General features: G+C 36.3%; 1 protein-coding gene across 1 annotated transcript; it reads left to right on the top strand.

Moving 5' to 3' along the window:
* The first annotated feature begins 13,431 nt into the window (after positions 1 to 13,431).
* LOC111392645 (protein FAR1-RELATED SEQUENCE 5-like) lies at positions 13,432 to 16,940 on the top strand. The gene is made up of 6 exons (XM_023018020.1): positions 13,432 to 13,618; positions 13,679 to 14,526; positions 14,623 to 14,862; positions 15,145 to 15,230; positions 15,947 to 16,089; positions 16,771 to 16,940. The coding sequence occupies exons 1-6, from the start codon at positions 13,432 to 13,434 to the stop codon at positions 16,938 to 16,940; spliced, it is 1,674 nt and encodes a 557-aa protein (XP_022873788.1).
* The last annotated feature ends 3,045 nt before the right edge of the window (positions 16,941 to 19,985 follow it).

The raw sequence follows: 19,985 nt of genomic DNA, 5'->3' as shown, positions 1-19,985 counted from the left end.
AAAAAAAAAAAAAAAAAAAAAACTACAACAGCAACAACATACATGCGTCATTCAACGATATATAAAACAAGTGAAAAGCTTAGTGATTTGGTAGATCACTTTCAGATCCTCAAATGTCATCTAAATAATTACCAAACAAATCAAATGAGCTTTTAGATTCTTTACCTCAGCTCTCTCTTGCAAGATTCTTGTTTGTTCATTTTGGGACAAACATGTATTACATAGTATAATGACTGCATGCATTATTATACATAACATGATACTCAAGGATGGACGTGATCTTAATACACTAGTTCGAAATTGGATGGAAGCGCCTACTCCAAAAGTTGAGTTGGTCGAAGACAATAATCAACATTTTTAAGAATTCCTTACTCATCATAGACAAATAAAAGATAAAAAGATACTCACATTACACTTCGAAATTGATTAATTAAACATTTGTGGTGTACTACGTTGTTTTTAATAACATGCTTTAATATTTTTTTAGTTGTGGTATTTTTATTAATTGTACTACATTTTTAAAATTTATTAAATAATTTAATATTTTCGTAAATGAAATGTAAATATGTATGTAATAATTATGTAGTAGTAAATTAAATAAATAAATAGATTTTCAGCTATGTAAATTGTTAAAAAAATAAAAATAAAAATGAAGAAAGTGATTAAATCTATTCATTTGGTACAAATTTTGATGTAATGGGCTGAAGATGATTTTTAATTTGGTGCAAAATTGTGCATTGACCAATAAATACATGACTGGAGAGTATGTTTTGTACATTGTACAGACTCAACCTCACTCAAAGAGAAATAAAGTGGAAAGATAGCCCATCGGGGCATAATCCAGTAGTGCAAAGAATATGGGTGAGGTAGTCTCAACCTTATTGACAACTGTAGTGTGAGAGTTCGATTCCTGAGATATGAAATTGGACTCTTTGTGGACACCAGTATACAGGCAATGTTTTGTTTCCTAGTCTGTTGAGGCACATTCCGCGATTTACCTCCCTCACGATACTCCGAGTGCGAGACGGTGAGTACTATCAATATTGAGATTCAACCTTTTTAATAAAGTTAAAGATTTTTAAGTGCTTATGAAGCAACTGAAGACAGTGATGGATTGCCGTTTAGAAACAAATGATCAATGCTATCCTTAACGTGTAAATTAGGGAATTCATTGAATGACCAGAATGGTGAATTGGACTGTCAGTGGATATAATTTAAGTACTTTTTTCTTTCTTTCAGTAAATTTTTCTTATGAGGAGTGAGTATGGCAGAAATTGGCTTAATTTATCTGGATAGGATTGGACAGGTCGATTACCCAAAAAATTGGTGAAATGTTTGTCAATTTGGTGCAGATCTCTCTATTAGACTAGTCCCAGCCTAGCGAAAGAATCGGGAAAACTCCTGAAAACCTGCCAGGTTTTTGTATTAAAAAAAAAAAAGGACGACATTGGCGTATGCATGGGCAAAAAGAGAGGAAAATCTATGACTACGTGCAGTTTGAACAATACATATTAGGTTTCACATTACGATCTTTACCCTAAATTACGCCCGTTTGTCGTCCATTAAATTTATTTTTTTTCTTCTATTTTCAACTGCACAATTTTTCATAAAATAATGTTAAACGTAAATCAAAAATTTATTCTTATTTTTCTACCATTCATTTTTCAAAAAATATTATTCTATCCATTAAAAATTAAAATAATGGGAGCATACGTATCAACCTTTTTCTTCTCCTCTCAAATCTTACTTCTGAAATTTAAGAAATCAAATTCTTATTGCTGGCTTCAACTTCAATAGAAATGGATCTATTGTTCTAGTAGGCTTCAGCATCAAAGGAAATTTCACCATAGGCCTCCAACCTGTTTCTCCAATAGCAATTGGTCCTAAACTTTTAAAAAATAACACATTAATCTTAAAACTTTGATTACAATTGCACAATGAACTCAAGTGATGAAAACGGCTCAAATTTTTGTTAAATTTTTTGTGACTCTCAAAAATATATTTACTTCAAATTTTGTGGTACCAACCAAGTTAGTTAGCAAATACATTGAGAATTCATTGTGTTAGTTTGGGGAATGCATGTGACAAACTTGTAAATTTTGAAACTAAATTGAAGTTAAATGATTTCATAGTTTGGAACGCTAAAGGAGATAATTGGTGAAATTTGAAATAAAATTGAAGTTCAGTGATGCAATTGACACAAATTAAAATTTAATAATCCATTTGAAATTTGGCTAAAGGATTAGTGTCTATAGAAGAAATTTATCCCAAAGTCGTCGTTTCACGAAGTTAGAAATTCAAGGCCCTTGTGTGAAGTTAACAAAGATTTAAACAGTTTCGATCATAAAGGACCAATTGTCATCTTAATATGATTTAGGTTGAACTATTGTTACTCCTCGCCGCTAAACCTCCATTCCAAGCATACGTGGCAATTAGTGAAGGCATCACTCAAGGGAAAACTCAAAGGTTGACCAGAGTCAAACGACAGAAGTCCACTCTATTGCCAAAGTCCTCTACAAACAAGGCCCTCCATTTTGATCTTCCTCTCCCAAAGAGCCTCAGATTAGAAGCAGTTCCCAAATAGATCATAGTATCTAGTAAATGATTGATGTGATCACCTGCAATCCAATTAAGTCAAATCTTGTCAGTCCAATTAATTATGTACAATGACACACTTTAAAGGGCAACTTCTCTTTCCCACACACTCGAGTGCACTAAATGGAAAGTGCAATCGAATAGCACAATAGGACTTCCCAAATGGTCGGATACATATGCTTCATCCAACTATTAAGATCAATGTTGTACCACTATAAATATCAACCATTGTAACACTTTGAATCTAATGCAACTTTTTATACTAAAAGCTATACTTTGCCTTATCTCTTATCAATATTCTTGCTCGCTTAAGTCTAGTTATTACAGTTTTAATTGGGTTGTGTGTGCTTGATCTCTAATCCCTTGAGTTTACCTTTGGAGTTCGAATATTCTTGTCTCGTATCTTAGACCATCTTCCATATTCACACACGGTTACTCCTTTATACCCCATTTTCGATCAAAACATGTTGAAATTTGCTCATGGTGACGTGAGTAGACCAAACTCTGTTGTCCAAGTCATCCCTGCAAAAAATTAGGTCAACAGATTGGCATTGTCCATAAAAAATCACGCATACAACTTGCTATCAATTTTACCAACAACAGTGGCAAGATGGGCTAAGAGCCAGGTCCAGATTAGCTGCTAGACTCACCAGGGAGGTGGTTACAATGCCTACAAACATGAGAGACTAATTCCAACAGAACATTACCATGCAAGAACTGCTTAGGAACATGTAGAGCCAGGAACGATATCCAATTCTCCTATATACGGCCCAAACAAATGCTTTTCTACACGTTCTTCTTTTCATTCCTCAGGGAGGCTACTATCATGATGAGAAGGAAGTTCAAACCCAAATAGTTGATTACCAACATTATGCAAGGGAATAAGTTCCCTAGGCGAGGGACGTTGGGATCGATGCTTTCTTCAGTTGCATTATTAATCAGCCCAATGGGGTTTCGTTCAACTATTCTCCCGATTATGAACTGAAGAACATGCCTTAGAGATCCATAAGTGTCTTTGACAAGTTGATCCTTGGGAGGCCTAGAAATAGTCATGCTCAATCTTTTCCAACACCTAGAAATAAGCAGCCGGGACAGCCTCAATCCGAAAGACCAAATGAAAATACCTAAGGCAACTTGCCTAACAATTCTCCACCTAGAAATATGCATCAAAAAAGGACGAAACAAGCCAAAAATCAAGTGGGCCCATCCCAATCACCTACAGGACATTTATTTAAAGAGAATATGAGGATTTCTACAAATCGCAAAGGTCAGGGAACCTTAATGATGATGACGACAACTTGCCATTCTCTCAAGGTCTAAGGGATGTTCCCATTGAAGATACTTCATGCCTCCTAAAATCCCCAAGTATGATGGAAAGGTTGATCCTGCGAAGCATCTCAACAGTTTTGAAAACTCATATAAGCTTAAGAGGCTCATTTCCTATTGTAAAATGTAAAGCCTTTCGCCTAACCTTGAGCAAAGTGGCCGAAGTAAGTGCACCAGAATTCTTGAAAAAAGTATTAGAAATTAGCCAGATCTCAAGAAGGCTTTCCTTAAATACTTCGTCATCTAGTAAAGAAGAAGAAGGGCTCATACAATCCCTTCAGGACATGAGAATCATTAAAAAACTTCTTATCTCATTTCATTGATCAAATGACTTACTGTGTACAAGTCACAGATAGAGAAGCACTACCAATATTGAGAGAAAGGTTGGACATGAACTCTCTCTTGGAAAGACCTACAGAACTAGGACCCCACTAGTTATGAAGCCCTACTAGAAATGATATAATGTGAAATCATCAATGAAAAATTGAAAGATTGCCGCAATAGGTTCAATCGAGGGCTCCCACCTCCTCACAGACAACTAGAAAGAGGTCTCACCTTTCACCAAGTCAGATAATCAACCATCCTCAATTCAAATCAAGCATTGGTTGCAACAACACTAAATGTAAGACCTATTTTAGCTTATGAAGAAGTGAACCCAAATGTTGAGGTAAACCAAGAAAGGTCAACCACAATTTCTTTAAAGGAGAACGGGTAGAAGACAAAGCATTGAACATAGAAATAAGGAAGAAGTGCCCATCGAACTACCCCATCATAGGTGATTGTAGGGATATTGTATTTTACCCCCAACCTAATAATCAAAGGAAAAACAAACATCCAAGGAAAGAAACGTCCCATCCTAGGCAGGATCTACAACCTAGAAGAAATAAGACAAGGCATCTCCTTCGAACCGATGATAATCAAAGATGAGAAAATGATGGAGAAAGGCCTAGAAAAAGCTAAAGGCGAAGGAGAACTCCCATAGCCAACACAGGTTATGAACCCATTCGAGAAATATATATAATTTTTGAAGGCTCGTACGTTGGGATAGAAACTATAAATGTACAAATAAGCTATGTGGGGGAGGTCAGAGATCCTCCATGGCAAGCTTCATAGTCAATAATAGTCAACCCCAACAGAAAGGAGTACAACCCATTACATTAACACAAGATAATGCAGAGGACTTGTGCTATCCACATTGTGATACGCTAGTCGTAAAGGCCGTTGTAGCACGAAATGCCTAAAAAAAATGCTGATAGATAATGTTAGTTAAGTTAATATCATGTTTGGAGTGACCTTCGATAAGATGGAGGTGGATTTTGAGTTGACCCACATGAGCTCCCCTTGTACGGTTTCATTAACGATAGTATCATCTCAAAAGGAAAAATCACTCTAACAATGGAGATAGGAACAACCCCATTGATTGCTCATTTTTATGAAGTTTTTAGTGTAGACAACCAGTTCACCTATCATGGAGTACCAGAGAAATCAACTTTAAAGGAGTTTGTGGGTCATTACACCTATCCATCACCTGTGCATGAAGTTCCCAACTGAAAATGGCATCGCCACTGTTAAAGGTAACTAAATAAGTGCAAGGGAATGCTGCTTGAACTCTCTTAAGAAAGTAAAACCTAGAGATGTCCATGTAATTTTGATAGACATTGACATGAATGACGCCCCTGAATATGGGCAAACCCCTGAACAAGGAGAAGTCATTGTAATGGTAGACACTTCCAAAAAAAAGCCGTCGTTAGAGTGATAAGCACCTCTGAAGAAGGAAGAGCCGCTAAAAAACCAATTAAGTTTGATGAAATGGATCATCGCATCATCGATTACAAACCTCAAATGAACCCAATTAAAGAGTTGGAAAGTTTTTCAATGGATCTTTTGGACCCTTCCAAATCTTTGCAGGTTGGAAATGATCTGCCACTAGAGGCTATCGAGAATTAAAACGCTTCTTATGCCAAAACTTAGATGTCTTTACCTGGAGGTATGAAGACGTGGTTGGCATAGACTAAAAAGTTAGTTGTCATCAATTAGATATGCATCGACAAAAAATGAGGGCCCTCAATATAGAAAGGTATGAGGTCTTGAAGAACGGAGTGAAGAAGTTGATTGACAATCATTTCATCAGAGAAGCAACTTACCAAAGTGGCTTCTAACCCTGTCCTCGTCAAAAAATACAATTACAAGTGGAGAATATGCATCGATTTCTCCAATCTCAATCAAGCTTGCCCACGAATAGATCAGCTTGTCGAATCCACTGCCAAGCATGAACAGCTGAGCTTCATGAATGCATATTTTGGTTATCATTAGATTCCTATGTGCCCAACTGATAAAGAGCACACGTCTTATATAACGGATAGAGGTTTCTATTGCAATAAGGTGAAGCCATTCGGTTTGAAAAATGTCAAGGTTACATATCAGAGACTTGTCAATAAGATGTTCTCAGACCTCATTGGTAAGACAATAGAGGTATGTGTGGATGATATACTGGTAAAGAGCCTTGAGACAAAAGACCATGGAAGCACCTAGACAAAGCTTTTCAAATATGAAGGAGGTATAGGATGAGGTTAAACCCTCTCAAGTGCTTTACGAAGTCGTTTCAAGAAAGTTCTTAGGTTATATGGCCAACCAAAGGGACATAAAGGCTAACCCAGAGAAAATTAAAGCCTTGATAGAAATGAGGTTGCCTCAAATATCCAAAGAGGTTTAGAGTCTCACAAGGCGCATGACAACTTTGAGCTGCTTTGTCTCAAAAGCGACTGATAAATGCCTTCTCTTCTTTAAGGTTCTAAAGGGATGGAAGAAGTTCCAGTAGATAGAGGACTGGGAAGAGACCTTATGAGAATATAAGAGGCAGGCAGCCCTTGCCCTTCAAAGGACATTCCGGAGGGGGAGGCTGAAGAAGCACTTGGGACAAGTCCCTCATTTCCAAACCTAAGCTCGATGAACTTGCAACTGTATATGACGAAGACTATCGATGTTGTCATTTCAGTAGTTGTGAGAGAGGAAAGAAATCACCAATTGCATATCTATTATGTGAGCAAAGCAGTATTAGTAGTAGAAACCCGCTACCTCGATAAAGAAAAAAATGGCTCTCTCTTTAGTGATTGCCTTCAGGATGTTGAGATCATACTTTCCAGGCCCACACCATTCAAGTGCTAACAAATTTTCCGCTCAAAAAAGCATTCCAAAAAACTGACACATCTAAAAGGATGATGAAATGGGCCGTGGAACTCAGTGAGTTTGACATTGTTTATAGGATAAGAGCTATTGTCAAAGACCAAGCCCTGGCACACTTTGTGGCAGAATTTGCCAACATTCCAGAAATGGAAGAAGAAATGGAATCTTTTGAACCTCTCACCTGGAACTTATTTGTTGATGGTTCTTGTAGAAAAATAGGCTCTGGAGTGGGAGTAGTCTTGGTTAGCCCAGAAGTACAAAAGCTTAATTGTGTGGTATGGTTTGGGTTCAAGGTTAACAATAATGCAATAAATTACGAGGCCCTTTTAGTTGGGCTCAGATTGGTTAGGAAAATGCAATTAAATAGACTAATTATCAACAGCGACTCTCAACTAGTAGTTAGCTGGGTCAATGGTAACTTTTTAGCCAGAGATAGGAGCATGGCCATATACCTGAAGTGAAAGCCAAAGAAGAACTAACCAAGAGAGGGGTGAGCTGGTTTTAAAAACTTTTTGAAAAATAAACTTAAATCAAGGAAGCAAAGGATATGTTGATCAATTAATAATCACAAGCAAATAAAAGTAAGTAGATCAATGAAATAACAAATATAAATAAGATAATGATAAGTAAAAGGGTAGAGAGGATACAAATGATATAGTTGTAGAGGTTCGATTCAAAGCAATGATATATATCCTTCGTTACCAAGCTCTTGGACACGAGCAAGCTCTTTTCACTATGTTGATATGGTGCGATCCAACCCTTTACAACACTTCTAGTGATTTACAAACAAGGAGCACCGATCCTTATACAAGGTTGAGCTTTACGGGACCTCAATATGACTTGCACTATTGAGCTTTATGGGATCTCAATATGACTCACACTATTGAGCTTTACGAGACCTCAATATAACCCACACATCGACTAACAACGAGAAGCACTGATCCTTATATAATGTTGATCTTTACGGAACTTCAACATAACCCACACTTTATCAAAATGATTTTACAATGAAATCCTCCTTGATAAATAATATAAAACAAATTAAGTGCTAAGACAAGCTAACACTTCAATGAATAGTAATAAATGATAGCTCAAGTGTTAGATTAAAAACTTTGATGAATATAATAATTTAAATATTCGATTCAATCAATCAAAAGTTTTTTAATGAGAAAATAAAGAAGAAATAAATGCAATGTACGTTCAAAAATCTTCTTAAAATATATCTATCTTTTTAATAAATGATTGTAATAAATTAAGTACTAAGAGAGAAATAAGAAATTTTGATGAATATGATGAGTTTACAAGTTTGATTCAGTAAATCAAAGTTTTCAATATGAACAAGTGAAAGAAATATATACAATATAAATTCAAAGATCTTTTTTGAAATATATCTCTTCTATAAACAATAGAAATAGGTTAAGTACAAAAAAAGAGAAGAAAACTTTGATAATGATGATGATGATTAAGGAGATTGAATCTATCAAAGTTTTTATACGAAGAAATGAAAGAAATGAATGTAAAGGAAAGCTCAAAGAATTCTCTCAAAAAAATATCTCACTTTATGCTCTTAAATCTCTTATGAAAAATGGAAAGAGTGAGAATATTTATAAAGTTCAAAAAGTCAAAAAAATCTATAAGTGCGGATGACTTGTCCGGTCGACCGCCTATTATTCGGATGATCAATATCGCTGTTTGTATAGTAAAAATCAAAGATAGAAACGGTCAAATTTTGGACCGTTGGAATTTTTCGACCGACCTCCACCTTTGGCTGGTCCACCACCTCTAGTCGATCACCCCTTCCGGTTAGTTGACCATCGACAGTTTTGATCTTTTTGTGTTTTGACCCTGTTTGACCCAATTCGAAGGTTTTGAAAGACATTGACTTTTGGAAGGTATTTTTAACTAATTTTTCAAGATAAAAATATATTTTCAAGTCAAAATATCATTTTAAAAGTCATTTTTATATTTGATCAAAACGTTGCATCCGAATGACTTTTAATACATAAAAATTATTTTTAATGTATAGAAGGATTTCGAGCTTAAATATTATCAAATATCATACTATTAGTATCTTTACATTTTGTCTAAAAAATCAAGATTTTGATCTTCCTCCGAAATTTGACTCTTAAACTATTTGATCTTAATGTAATGTCCCAAATTTTATGGACTTAAATTTTGAGGTGTTATCGATATCATTTTGTAATCACACATCGAACAGAAATATAAATTGGAATACTTAAATACTAAGTTGAATAAACATAATGTCACGTAACATAGAACATTTAATGAAAATAATTAGAAACACAAAATTTCCTAACAGAATTATTTTTAAATGTTTTTCGAAAAAAAAATTTACGTGGCAACCTGCGCATCGCTCAGCCACCATCCACGTCGCCCTATCTAACCTGAAATGTTAAAATTGAAGGAATGAGTAATTTATACTCAGTAGAATACGTGCGTCCGAAACAATATAATAACTTGTTGAACATAAATTTATAACATTCCATACTATCATTTCATCAAGAGCAATCGAAGATTAATATAATGCTCTAACACATTTCTATGCAAACAATTGAGAAAACTTGAAGGAAATCTCTCATTTCATTTCATTGGGACCCACAGGTCGATTAGCATTTTATGAAATAAATTATGTAGAAAAAATTATAATATTGAAAAGATAGATCAACTTGTATATGACATCCTACCTTGTTAGATCAACGAATTTTTGATAGAATAATCTAAGAGAATATTCCAATTTTCAAAGTTCCTCGGTGGCCTTAAATGTAATTATTGATGGAGAATTGATTTTCGCTTTGAAAAATATGACTAAAATTTGAATTATGCGGGATATTTATAATTTAAAAAAAGAGTCCTCGTGCATTGGAAATTGAGAAACTATGAACCACTAGGGATGACAATTAGGCTTGTCGACTCGGGTTGCCCGTGCCTCAGCCCGACTCGAAGCTCGGAGGCACCAAGACAAAGCTCGAGCTGAGCCCCATTTTCAGGAATTGGATTGATCCAAGCTGGCCCGTAAAAAAAAGCAATATAAATATACTGCCTTATATGCTGCTGGTTGGCAACTATTTAGTTAGCTGTTGGCAGCAGATTAGCTGTCTGTTTGGCAGCCATTTTAGTTGCCAAACTAGCAGCTATTTTAGGGGAAAAATTTTCAAAAAATCGAGCTCGGCCAGGCTCAGCTTGGTAAGGCTCGAACCGAAAGCTCGGGTCAAACCTTAATTTTTTGGTCAAACTTTTGCTCGGCTCGGCTCGGGCAAAAAAGGCCCGCCTTAAAAAGTTCGAGCAGAACCCGAGTTGGGAATTTTGGCTTGGGAGCCGACACGGCTCAACTCGTTGACACCCTTATGAACCACTAGTCAAATTTTGATAAATTTAAGTTTCGATATTTGGATTATACTTTCATAATAGCTCATAATCATCAACAATGACACGAGGAGTTGAATTTGAAGATTGGTTTTATATTTGTACTAATGAAGTCTAAACCAAATAGGATTACCATTTGACTTTCAATCTTTATCAAGAATATAGGACAACTATTAACCATTAATAGTTAATTTATATCAAAATAAAAATATAGGATAACAACTAACATTTGTCTTCTGCACGTGGGAATAATATATATAAATTTGGAATAGTTCATTTGGGATTAAGATGTTATAACCCAAATAACTACCTAAAACTATCTACATCAGGGCTGTAGTAGTTAATTAGTATTTCATGAAATAAATTATGTAGAAAAAAATTATAATATTGAAAGGACGGATCAACTTGAACATAGCATCCTACCTCATTCGAATAGTATTTTTGAAAGAAAAATCCAAGAGAATATTCCAATTTCCAAAGTTCATCGGTTGCCTTAAGCGTAATTATTGATGGAGAATTGTTTTTTTTTTCCTTTTTTTTTCCTTTGAAAAATATGTGACTAAAATTTGACTTGTGCAGGATATTTATAGTTTAAAAAAGAGTCCCGGTGCATTGGAAATTGAGAAACTGTGAACCACTAGTCAAATTTGGATAAATCTAAGTTTCAATATTTGGATGGAAAATGCTTTTGGTACCTGACCCCTTACGTGCTGGGTTACACAGTGACCTGGAAAGTGGGTGTAAAAAGGAAAAAAAAGCACTTAAACTTGAATTGATTGGGCTGGGTCATCAATTTTGAAATTGGCGGAGGCAAAGCGACCAATAAAAGGACGATGAGAAATAGACACACTTTGCCCGTGAATTCACCCAATACTGAAACCTACCGCCCAAAGCACTCGTCGAGTTGGAATGAAGTTTTTTCCGATGTAACAAACTTCTGTTCCAACTTGAAGCAGCCACCGTCGACTGTGTAAGAAAGAGTTTTTTCGGTGTTCCTCCAGTGTGAAGCCATTGATTTGAGTAGAAGCAGTCGAGATTCCTCCAGCTTGAAGCCGTTGATTCGAGTAGAAGCAGTCATCATTGGCTTCATTGATGATGGACTTAGTGGCGGATTCAGGTAGTGGTGAGCTAGGGTAGCCGCCCTAGCTGGATCCGTCGGAACTGCCAAAATGTTGCAGCGATAAGTTGTAGTGCAGGCAACACAGCCAGGAGGAAGAAGAGGCAGAGTATGGAAGAAAGAAAGAAACCTGGGCTCAATTCAATGTGGGCTGCCTTTTTTTGTGTGTTGGATTTACCTTGGCCCAATTCAATTGCCCAATTCCCAAACCAAATTGGTCTTTCATTTATGTAATTCATCTTCCATTCTTCTGCTCCAAATAGTTTCCACACTTCCATTTCCTTCAAACCCACCACAAACCCTTACCTAATTACTGAAGGGCGAACTCAACTGGCGTGGCATCTGGCGAATGAATGGAAGGTTGAACCGCACAAAACCACCATAAACTCTTATGGCTTACAGTACCTAATCGCTATTGTTACTGGCCTACTACGCTGCTGCTGGCGAGACTCCGAGAGGCGAGACGAGAGGAAGACGTCAAGAGTCTGCAATGCATTTCTTGGTGAAGTTCAGGTGAGCCCGCATTTCTTTCCTCTTTCTCTCTTATTTTTTTGGTATTGTTTTTGTTCTACCATCTATGTGGTGACTATGAATAATGTGATAATGTGAAATTTGAATATTGAAATTTGAATGTTGAATTGTTGTTGTTGAGTTTGCTAGTTGCCGGTTGGATTGTTGGTGTTGGACTTGGGTGAATGGATTATGGAACTTGCCAATTGTCGTGTTGTTGTCTTCTAGAGGCAGTGTTGTTGTATTATGGAACCTGCCAATTGCCGTGTTGTTGTCGTATTTTGGGTTGCATTGAACTATGTTTTTATATGTATATAATTTTTACATTTTAATGCATTTACATGTATATTGAATAATTTTTAATATCATTTAATCAAATTTTAATAAATGATCGGAAGTCGGTCGGATCGGGCTATTACGATCGCTGACTGTTGACATTCAACGGTTAAAGTCAACCTCCGCCCTAGCTGAAAGTTTGTGCTGGATTCGTCCCTGGATGGACTTCGGCATTTCCGTTCATTAATTTTAAAAAAATGGAGGTGATAATCAAATTTAAGCATGAAAATATGAGGAGATGATTTTTCACCGTGAAACTAAAATTAATTAAATGTTCAACTAAGTGTTCACCCACTTGTTCTATCAAACTGAAAATAATGCAATTAGGGGAAAGCTTAAAGGTTGAACTAATTTTTCACCCACTTATAGTCTTGTACTGTGAAGCAAAAATTAATTAATTTAGGGAAAAGCTTAAAATTTTGACCCGTTTGTTGTAGGTTTTGTTAAGAATTTGTCGAATATTGGGAGAGAGGGAATTAACCTTGTCATTGATTTTGTTACTGCAAGCAAAGAAATTGCGAAAGAGGTGGATGATGTCATTCTATTAGAGTCCGAAAATGACAACATTTTGGACAGTGAGAAAGTCGTGGATGATGGAATTTAAGGAGTAGACATTGTGATTGTGCTAGCGGTGGGTATGAAATTCAATGATGAAAGTGAAATGTATAATTTTTACAAAAGATATGCGTACAACGTAGGATTTTCGGTTAGGAAAAGAAATTCAAAGAAAGTTGATAATGGAATTGTGAGATATATAGTGTTCACATGTAGCCGTGAAGGGAGAATGAGTGTACTACGAGTGGTTCTTTTAAAACAGCAAGGTACCATTCAAACAGGCTACAAAGTTAGGATGACTGAATCTGCAGATGCATGTGGAATATGGAAAATTAACACAGTCAACCTCATTCACAATCATACAATAAGTCCTTCGAAATCTAGGTTGTATCGTTGCAACCGAGAATTGAGTGCCCATGTACGATATGGCAGGGATTCCGTTGCAAAAAAGTTACAATTTCGCAGTCGTAGAAGCAAGGAGATATGAGAATATGATGTGCGTGGAAAAAGACTGTCGAAACTATGTTGAACAAGCGAGGTGGTTAAGACTTGAAGAAGAGGATGCCACAGCAGTACAAGCCTATTTTTCGAACATGCAAGCAAAGTGTTCAGGTTTTTACTTCAGTGTGGATTTAGACGAAGAACTGCGACTAAAGAATATTTTCTAAACAGACAACAGGAGTAGGGAAGCATATAAGGAGTTCGATGATGTGGTAATATTTAATACCACGTACCTGACTAATAAGTATGATATGTCATTTGTTCTTTTTGTTGGAGTTAATCATCATGGACAGTCAATACTCTTTGGCTGTGGGTTGGTGTCAAATGAGAATACAGAAACATTTGTTTGGCTTTTTAAGAAATGGCTTCAGTGTATGAATGACCAAGCTCCTATTGGGATTATTATCGATCAAGACAAGGTTATGCAGAATACAATTGAGATCGTATTCCAGAAGATGAAACACAGATGGCGTTTATGGCACATAATGAAGAAGTTGCCCGAGAAGTTTGGATATCACGTTGATAAGGGCGAGATCTTTTCTGCTATACATGTACTAGTATATGATTCTCAGACTGTTGACCAATTTGAAGAAAATTGGAAAGCAATGGTTGACAGATATTCCTTGCATGATAATGAGTGGTTGTCGAGAATGTTTGCGAATAGAGGTCGTTGGGTACCTTGCTTTTTAAAAAGCAGCTTTTGGGTGAGAATGTCAACAACTCAGCGTAGTGAGAGTATGAATGCATTTTTCGATGGTTATGTGCACTCGAAGACATCACTGAAACAATTAGTCAAACAATACGAAAGAGCATTAAGGAAAAAGGTGGACAATGAGTTTCAAGCAGATTTTAAATCATACTCGCAAATGGTAACATGTGCAACAAAGTACGAGTTGGAAAAGCAGTTTCAAAGAGTTTATACCATTTCAAAATTTCGAGAAGTTCAAGATGAATTCATTGGAAATGTTTATTGCGACCTCGTATCTTCGTCGGAGGGCTTTTTGGGGACAACCTATAAGGTATTTTATACTTGACAATCAAAGTAAGAAAAATAAGTGTTTTGTGACATTTGAAAAGACAGAGATGTGATATTGTTTGCAGCCCACTTGTTCGAGTTTCGAGGTATAATTTGTAGGCACGCAATCGCTGTACTTATCCGTAATAATGTCACTGCATTGCCAGACAGCTATATATTATGGAGATGGAAGAGAGATGTCAGTAGAGCCCACACCAAGGTCGTAGTGGATTATGATGGTTTGAGTAGCACCCCTGCCCAATTGAGATATGACAAAATGTGTCAATCATTTGCTTCACTAGCGGAAATGGCTATATGGAACGATGATCAAACTCATGATGTACTATAGTGGATAGAATGCAAAAAACAATCATTTAAGATGATGAGCTTAAGTTGTGGAAGTAATGACGTGTCCCAAAATGCATTTACAATAAAATCGCATGGTGAAGCATCACAACATAGTGCAAATTTAGGTATACAAGATCCAAAATGTTCGAAGAGAAAAGGCGCGCCAAAGAAACTTTGAAACAAAAGCCCTTTGGAAGCAGCATCTAGTAAAGCGAAGGTATTACGATATACAAATAGCATAATAATTATTTTTTTACAACTGTTGATTATGCAGGCCAAGGGAAGGGGACAGAAGGTGGGCCCAAGTAAATTGGGAGAGGTTGCGTCGATCATACATGCTCATGACCAGTTTGGAAAAATGTGATTGTGGATGACCATAGTGATGCAAACTATTTTGTCGAAGGAAATCCCAAAGAACCGGGGAGTCGTAGTGGTATGCTTCCAGTTTGAAAGTTGTTTTTGCTTACTGGAGTCTAAGAAAGATTAACTCACAATGGAGGCACCCTAGAAGTCACATGTGTATATGATAATTAGCCTATCAGCAGCAGCACCTGTTAATTTTTGTTTAATCATCAGCAGCACCATGTACGAAGTGGAAGCATCTTGTATGACAATGTATAACAATGTTGTCAATTTTTGCATTCGAGTATAACAATGTATCATCAGCAGCAGCATTGAAATTGAAGCATTTTGTCAAATTTTTGCACCAATTTTTGTTTCAATGAAGATGATGTTGCATAACAATGTATAATATCAATACAGGCAACAGAAGCCCCCTATCAATTTTTGTTTAATTATCAATGTATAACAATGTGGGACCAATTGTTGTTTACCAATGTATAATGTTGTCAATTTTTGTACCAATTTTTGCTTCAGTGTATAATAATGTATCATCAGCAACACAACATTTAGGAAATGGAAGCATCTTGTCAATTTTTGCACCAATTGTTGTTTAACTAAGATGATGTTGTATAACAATGTATAAGTATCAATACAGGCAAATTGGTGAGCCAAAAACAACAACATGTTTTCAATCACATTCACATTACTGAGATTGTAGTGAATGAAAATTATAGAGTCTTCTCAAATACTGAAGAACATACTCTAGTTGTACTAACTCCCCATACCAACATCCTTAGCATATATTACAATCACCCAAATGAGCACCAACTACACATAACCTATTGTACTACACAACAAAACACATACTACACAAAAAGTAGTAGGGAGCGAAATGGGATATATATGTAAGGATTTTTAATTAAAGATGGGTTTGTATGTGTAAATAATTGTGTGTTAAATTATAGGCTATCGAATTCGGTCGCGCCCGATTAAAGTGATCTAATAAGGTTTCGGTTTTTGGGCTTTAATGTATCCAATTAAAGTATGGGTTTAAATATGTGTAGAGACCGGGTCCAAGTCCTAATTCTATGATGGGCCGAATTAGGTCAAAGGGCATCCTCATATAAATAGGTTATGGTCCCCAGATCACACGCAACGAATTATTCATTCTCTACTGCATCCCATCACAGAGAGGAAAAGGAGACTGCGTGTAGATTTGGAAGATCATACCGCGAAATCCATATTGCATTAACCATGTCAAATTCAGGTATGCTTCCGCTTTAATTCTTATATTTCTCGATGATTTAACATGAAAGATCCAGTAATTTAAAGCATTAAATTATCTAACAAGTGGTATCAGAGCCTCTTTATGTTGAATCATTGAGAATCAAAGGTTTTAGTTTGGTTCTTGTAATATATTTTGAAATTTTCAGATTTAACAATTTTTTGGTTATATGTTTTGTTAAATTTGAAAATTTTTGCGGCATAATTTTATTATTTTCGTATGGATTTATTCAGTTTAAGAAAATTCAGATTTGAAATTTAAATTTTAATTCAGATTTTAAAAAAAAAATTAATTTCGCCGACGGCGGCAGGGCTGCCTGCGCTGCGGTGCTGCAGTGGGCAGCGCCGCTGCAACAGCAGCGCGCAGTAGGCGCTGCTGCCCACACAGAAGCACTGCTGCCAACAGCGCGCGGCGCAGGAGTGTGCCGCAGCAAGAAGAATTAAAAAAAAAATTCAGTTTTTAATTTTTTTGGGGCGCGGGGGCCTCTCTTGTAAATTAGATAAGTTGAGGCCCCTGGTTGCAATTAGGGTTAGGGTTATATATTTAAGTTTTCAGTCCCTAACCTTTAAGTTATATTGAGAATTGGGCCTTTAAGTTTCAAATTTTAATAATTTAGTCCCTAAGGTTTTAAAATTAATTAATTCGGGCCATTAAAGTTCTGAAATTATAATTAAAGCCCTCAAAATTTAATTATTAATTCAAAATGGCCCCCTAAGTTCATAATTAATTCAAATTGACCCCTAAAGTTTCAAATTTTTAAAATTTGATCCCTAAAGTTTTGAATTGGTCAATTTCGGCCCCTAAAGTTTTAAAATTTGTTTTAATTGATCCTCTAAAGTATTGAATTAATTAATTATGGTCCATAAAGTTTCAAGTTTATTAATTTCGACCCCTAAAGTTTGAAATTAATTAATTTTGCCCCCTTAAAGTTTTGAATTATTAATCCTAAGGCCCCAAAGTTTAAAACTAATCAAAATATACAAAATTGGTGATTCTCTTTCTCAAATTTTGGTATTAAAGACTCTTTTAAAGAGATATAATATTCGAAAGTTAGTTAATTGAAGCAACATGTTGTCAAAGCAACCTCTCTTGTGAAAATTGACTAACTTAGAATATTAAAAGGTGTTTGTGCACGTGTTATTCATGGGAATATTGGTCGGCCCAAAGGAAGGTCAATATTTAGCCGAATACACGTGCACCTGTGGTGATAAACGTGTGACGATTATTTGGTTTAATGTGTGATCAATAAATCGGTCCAAAGAAAGGTTTATTAATTAACACGTTGTTTTATCGTCAATGTTTGATCACTACGCCAAGAGTACCGCTTACAAGTCAATATCTCTATCCAAAGACTAGATATTGATGTTGTGCTTGGTATCTTGTGATGGGCCCTACCACTATTTGAGATTATTATTATTATTTGCATATTAAAGATATTCATATGAGCTATTCATAATAAATGTTCTCTAATTTAGTTTTAGGTTCTGCTGCTAATATCTCTGCTAGCATCAATTCAATTCCAATGTTAAATGGCACAAACTTCAGGGCATGGCAAAAGAACGTTATGATTGTTCTCGGAGTCATGGACCTAGACCTTGCTTTACGGGTCGATCAACCTGCTACACTTACTGATAAGAGTACCTCTGATGACAAGAGGGAGATGGAAAAGTGAGAACAATCGAACCGCATAAGCTTAATGGTCATGAAGCGTGCTATTCCAGAAGCATTCCGGGGCACTATGTCCGATAAGGTGACTACGGCTAAGGGTTTCCTTGAGGACCTTGAAAAGAGGTTTGCCAAGAATGAAAAGGCTGAAACAAGTATACTTTTGGCAAATCTTGTCTCAATGAGGTATAAAGGGAAAGGAAACATTCGGGAGTACATTATGGAAATGTCTCACATTGCTTCAAAACTAAAGGCACTCAAGTTGGATTTATCTAAAGACTTGCTAGTGCACTTGGTTTTGATATCCCTTCCGGCACATTTCAGTCAATTCAAGGTGAGCCATAACTGTCAAAAGAACTCATGGTCCCTTAATGAGCTCATCTCACACTGTGTCCAGGAAGAGGAAAGACTGAAGCATGAAAAGACAGAAAGTGCTCATTTAGCCACCACCTCTAAGGACAAAAGCAACAAGAAAAGGAAGATTAATAAGGAAGTTGTAGGTACGGCACCGCAAAAGAAACAGCATAAGGAACCGACTGAAGGCGGTTGTTTCTTCTGTGGAGCTGCAGGTCATAAGAAGAAGAATTGCACCAATTACCACGCATGGCGTGTAAAGAAAGGTACTCTTCTTCATTTGGTTTGTTCTGAGGTTAATTTAACTTCGGTACCTAGACATACATGGTGGATAGACTCTGGTGCAACAACTCACATCAGTATGTCTATGCAGGGTTGCCTGAGTTGTCGAAAACCAAGTGATGGTGAAAGATACATCTGTGCTGGCGACGGCAATAGAATGGAAGTAGAGGCAATAGGAAAATTTAGATTATTGTTAAAGACTGGATTTTATTTGGATCTTGTTGAGACATTTATTGTACCATCTTTTAGACGAAATTTGATTTCTATTTCTATTTTGGACAAATTTGGTTATACTTGTTCTTTTGGAAATGGAAAATCTAGTTTGTTTCATGATTCAAAATTGGTTGGTTCCGGTTCTTTATCAGGTTACGATAATCTTTATTCAATTGATACAATTGCTTCTTATAATGAAACCTTGCATGTAAGTACTCGAGGTGTAAAGCGAAAATTAAACGACGAGAATTCTGCCTCGTTGTGGCACAAGAGATTAGGTCACACCTCCAAAAGGAGAATTGAAAGACTTGTGTCTGACGGTATTCTCGACCCTCTTGACTTCACAGATTATGATTTGTGTGTAGGGAAAACAAACCAATAAAAAGAGATTTCAAGCCAATAGGACTTCGGACGTCTTAGAACTTATACATACGGATATTTGTGGACCATTCCCTACTGGTTCTTGGAATGGTCAACAATATTTTATAACGTTCATAGACGACTTTTCAAGATAGGCTACATATATCTCATTCATGAAAAATCACAGTCACTGGATGTGTTCAAAAACTATAAAGCTGAAGTTGAGAACCAACTCGGCAAAAGGATTAAAAGCGTCAGATCTGACCGTGGGGGTGAATACTATGGCAGATATGACGGTTCAGGTGAACAGCGTCCAGGACCGTTTGCTAAATTCCTAGAGAAATGCGGTATCGTCCCACAGTACACTATGCCGGGTTCGCCCACTATGAATGGTGTTGCTGAAGACGAAACAGAACGCTTAAGGACATGGTGAGGAATATGATTAGTCATTCTACCTTACCAGAATCTCTCTGGGGTGAAGTATTAAAGACTGCAGCTTATATACTCAACAGAGTTCCAACTAAGGCTACTGATAAAACCCCATATGAGCTTTGGACGGGTAAGAAGCCTAGTTTGAAGCATATACATATTTGGGGGTGTCCAGCTGAGGCAAG

Source organism: Olea europaea, unplaced genomic scaffold (genome assembly GCF_002742605.1).
Source record: "Olea europaea var. sylvestris unplaced genomic scaffold, O_europaea_v1 scaffold956, whole genome shotgun sequence".
NCBI classification, from domain to species: Eukaryota; Viridiplantae; Streptophyta; class Magnoliopsida; order Lamiales; family Oleaceae; genus Olea; species Olea europaea.
The sequence above is the reverse complement of the archived record's forward strand: the minus strand, read 5'-3'. Positions and strand labels throughout refer to the sequence as shown.

Excerpts from the sequence above, each read along its gene's own strand:
- LOC111392645 (XM_023018020.1), top strand. The coding sequence starts at position 13,432 with ATGGCAGGGATTCCGTTGCAAAAAAGTTACAATTTCGCAGTCGTAGAA. Across the intron at positions 14,527-14,622 it reads TTTTGGGGACAACCTATAAG|TTTCGAGGTATAATTTGTAG; the intron begins GTATTTTATACT and ends CACTTGTTCGAG. Across the intron at positions 14,863-15,144 it reads ACGATGATCAAACTCATGAT|GCCAAGGGAAGGGGACAGAA; the intron begins GTACTATAGTGG and ends TTGATTATGCAG.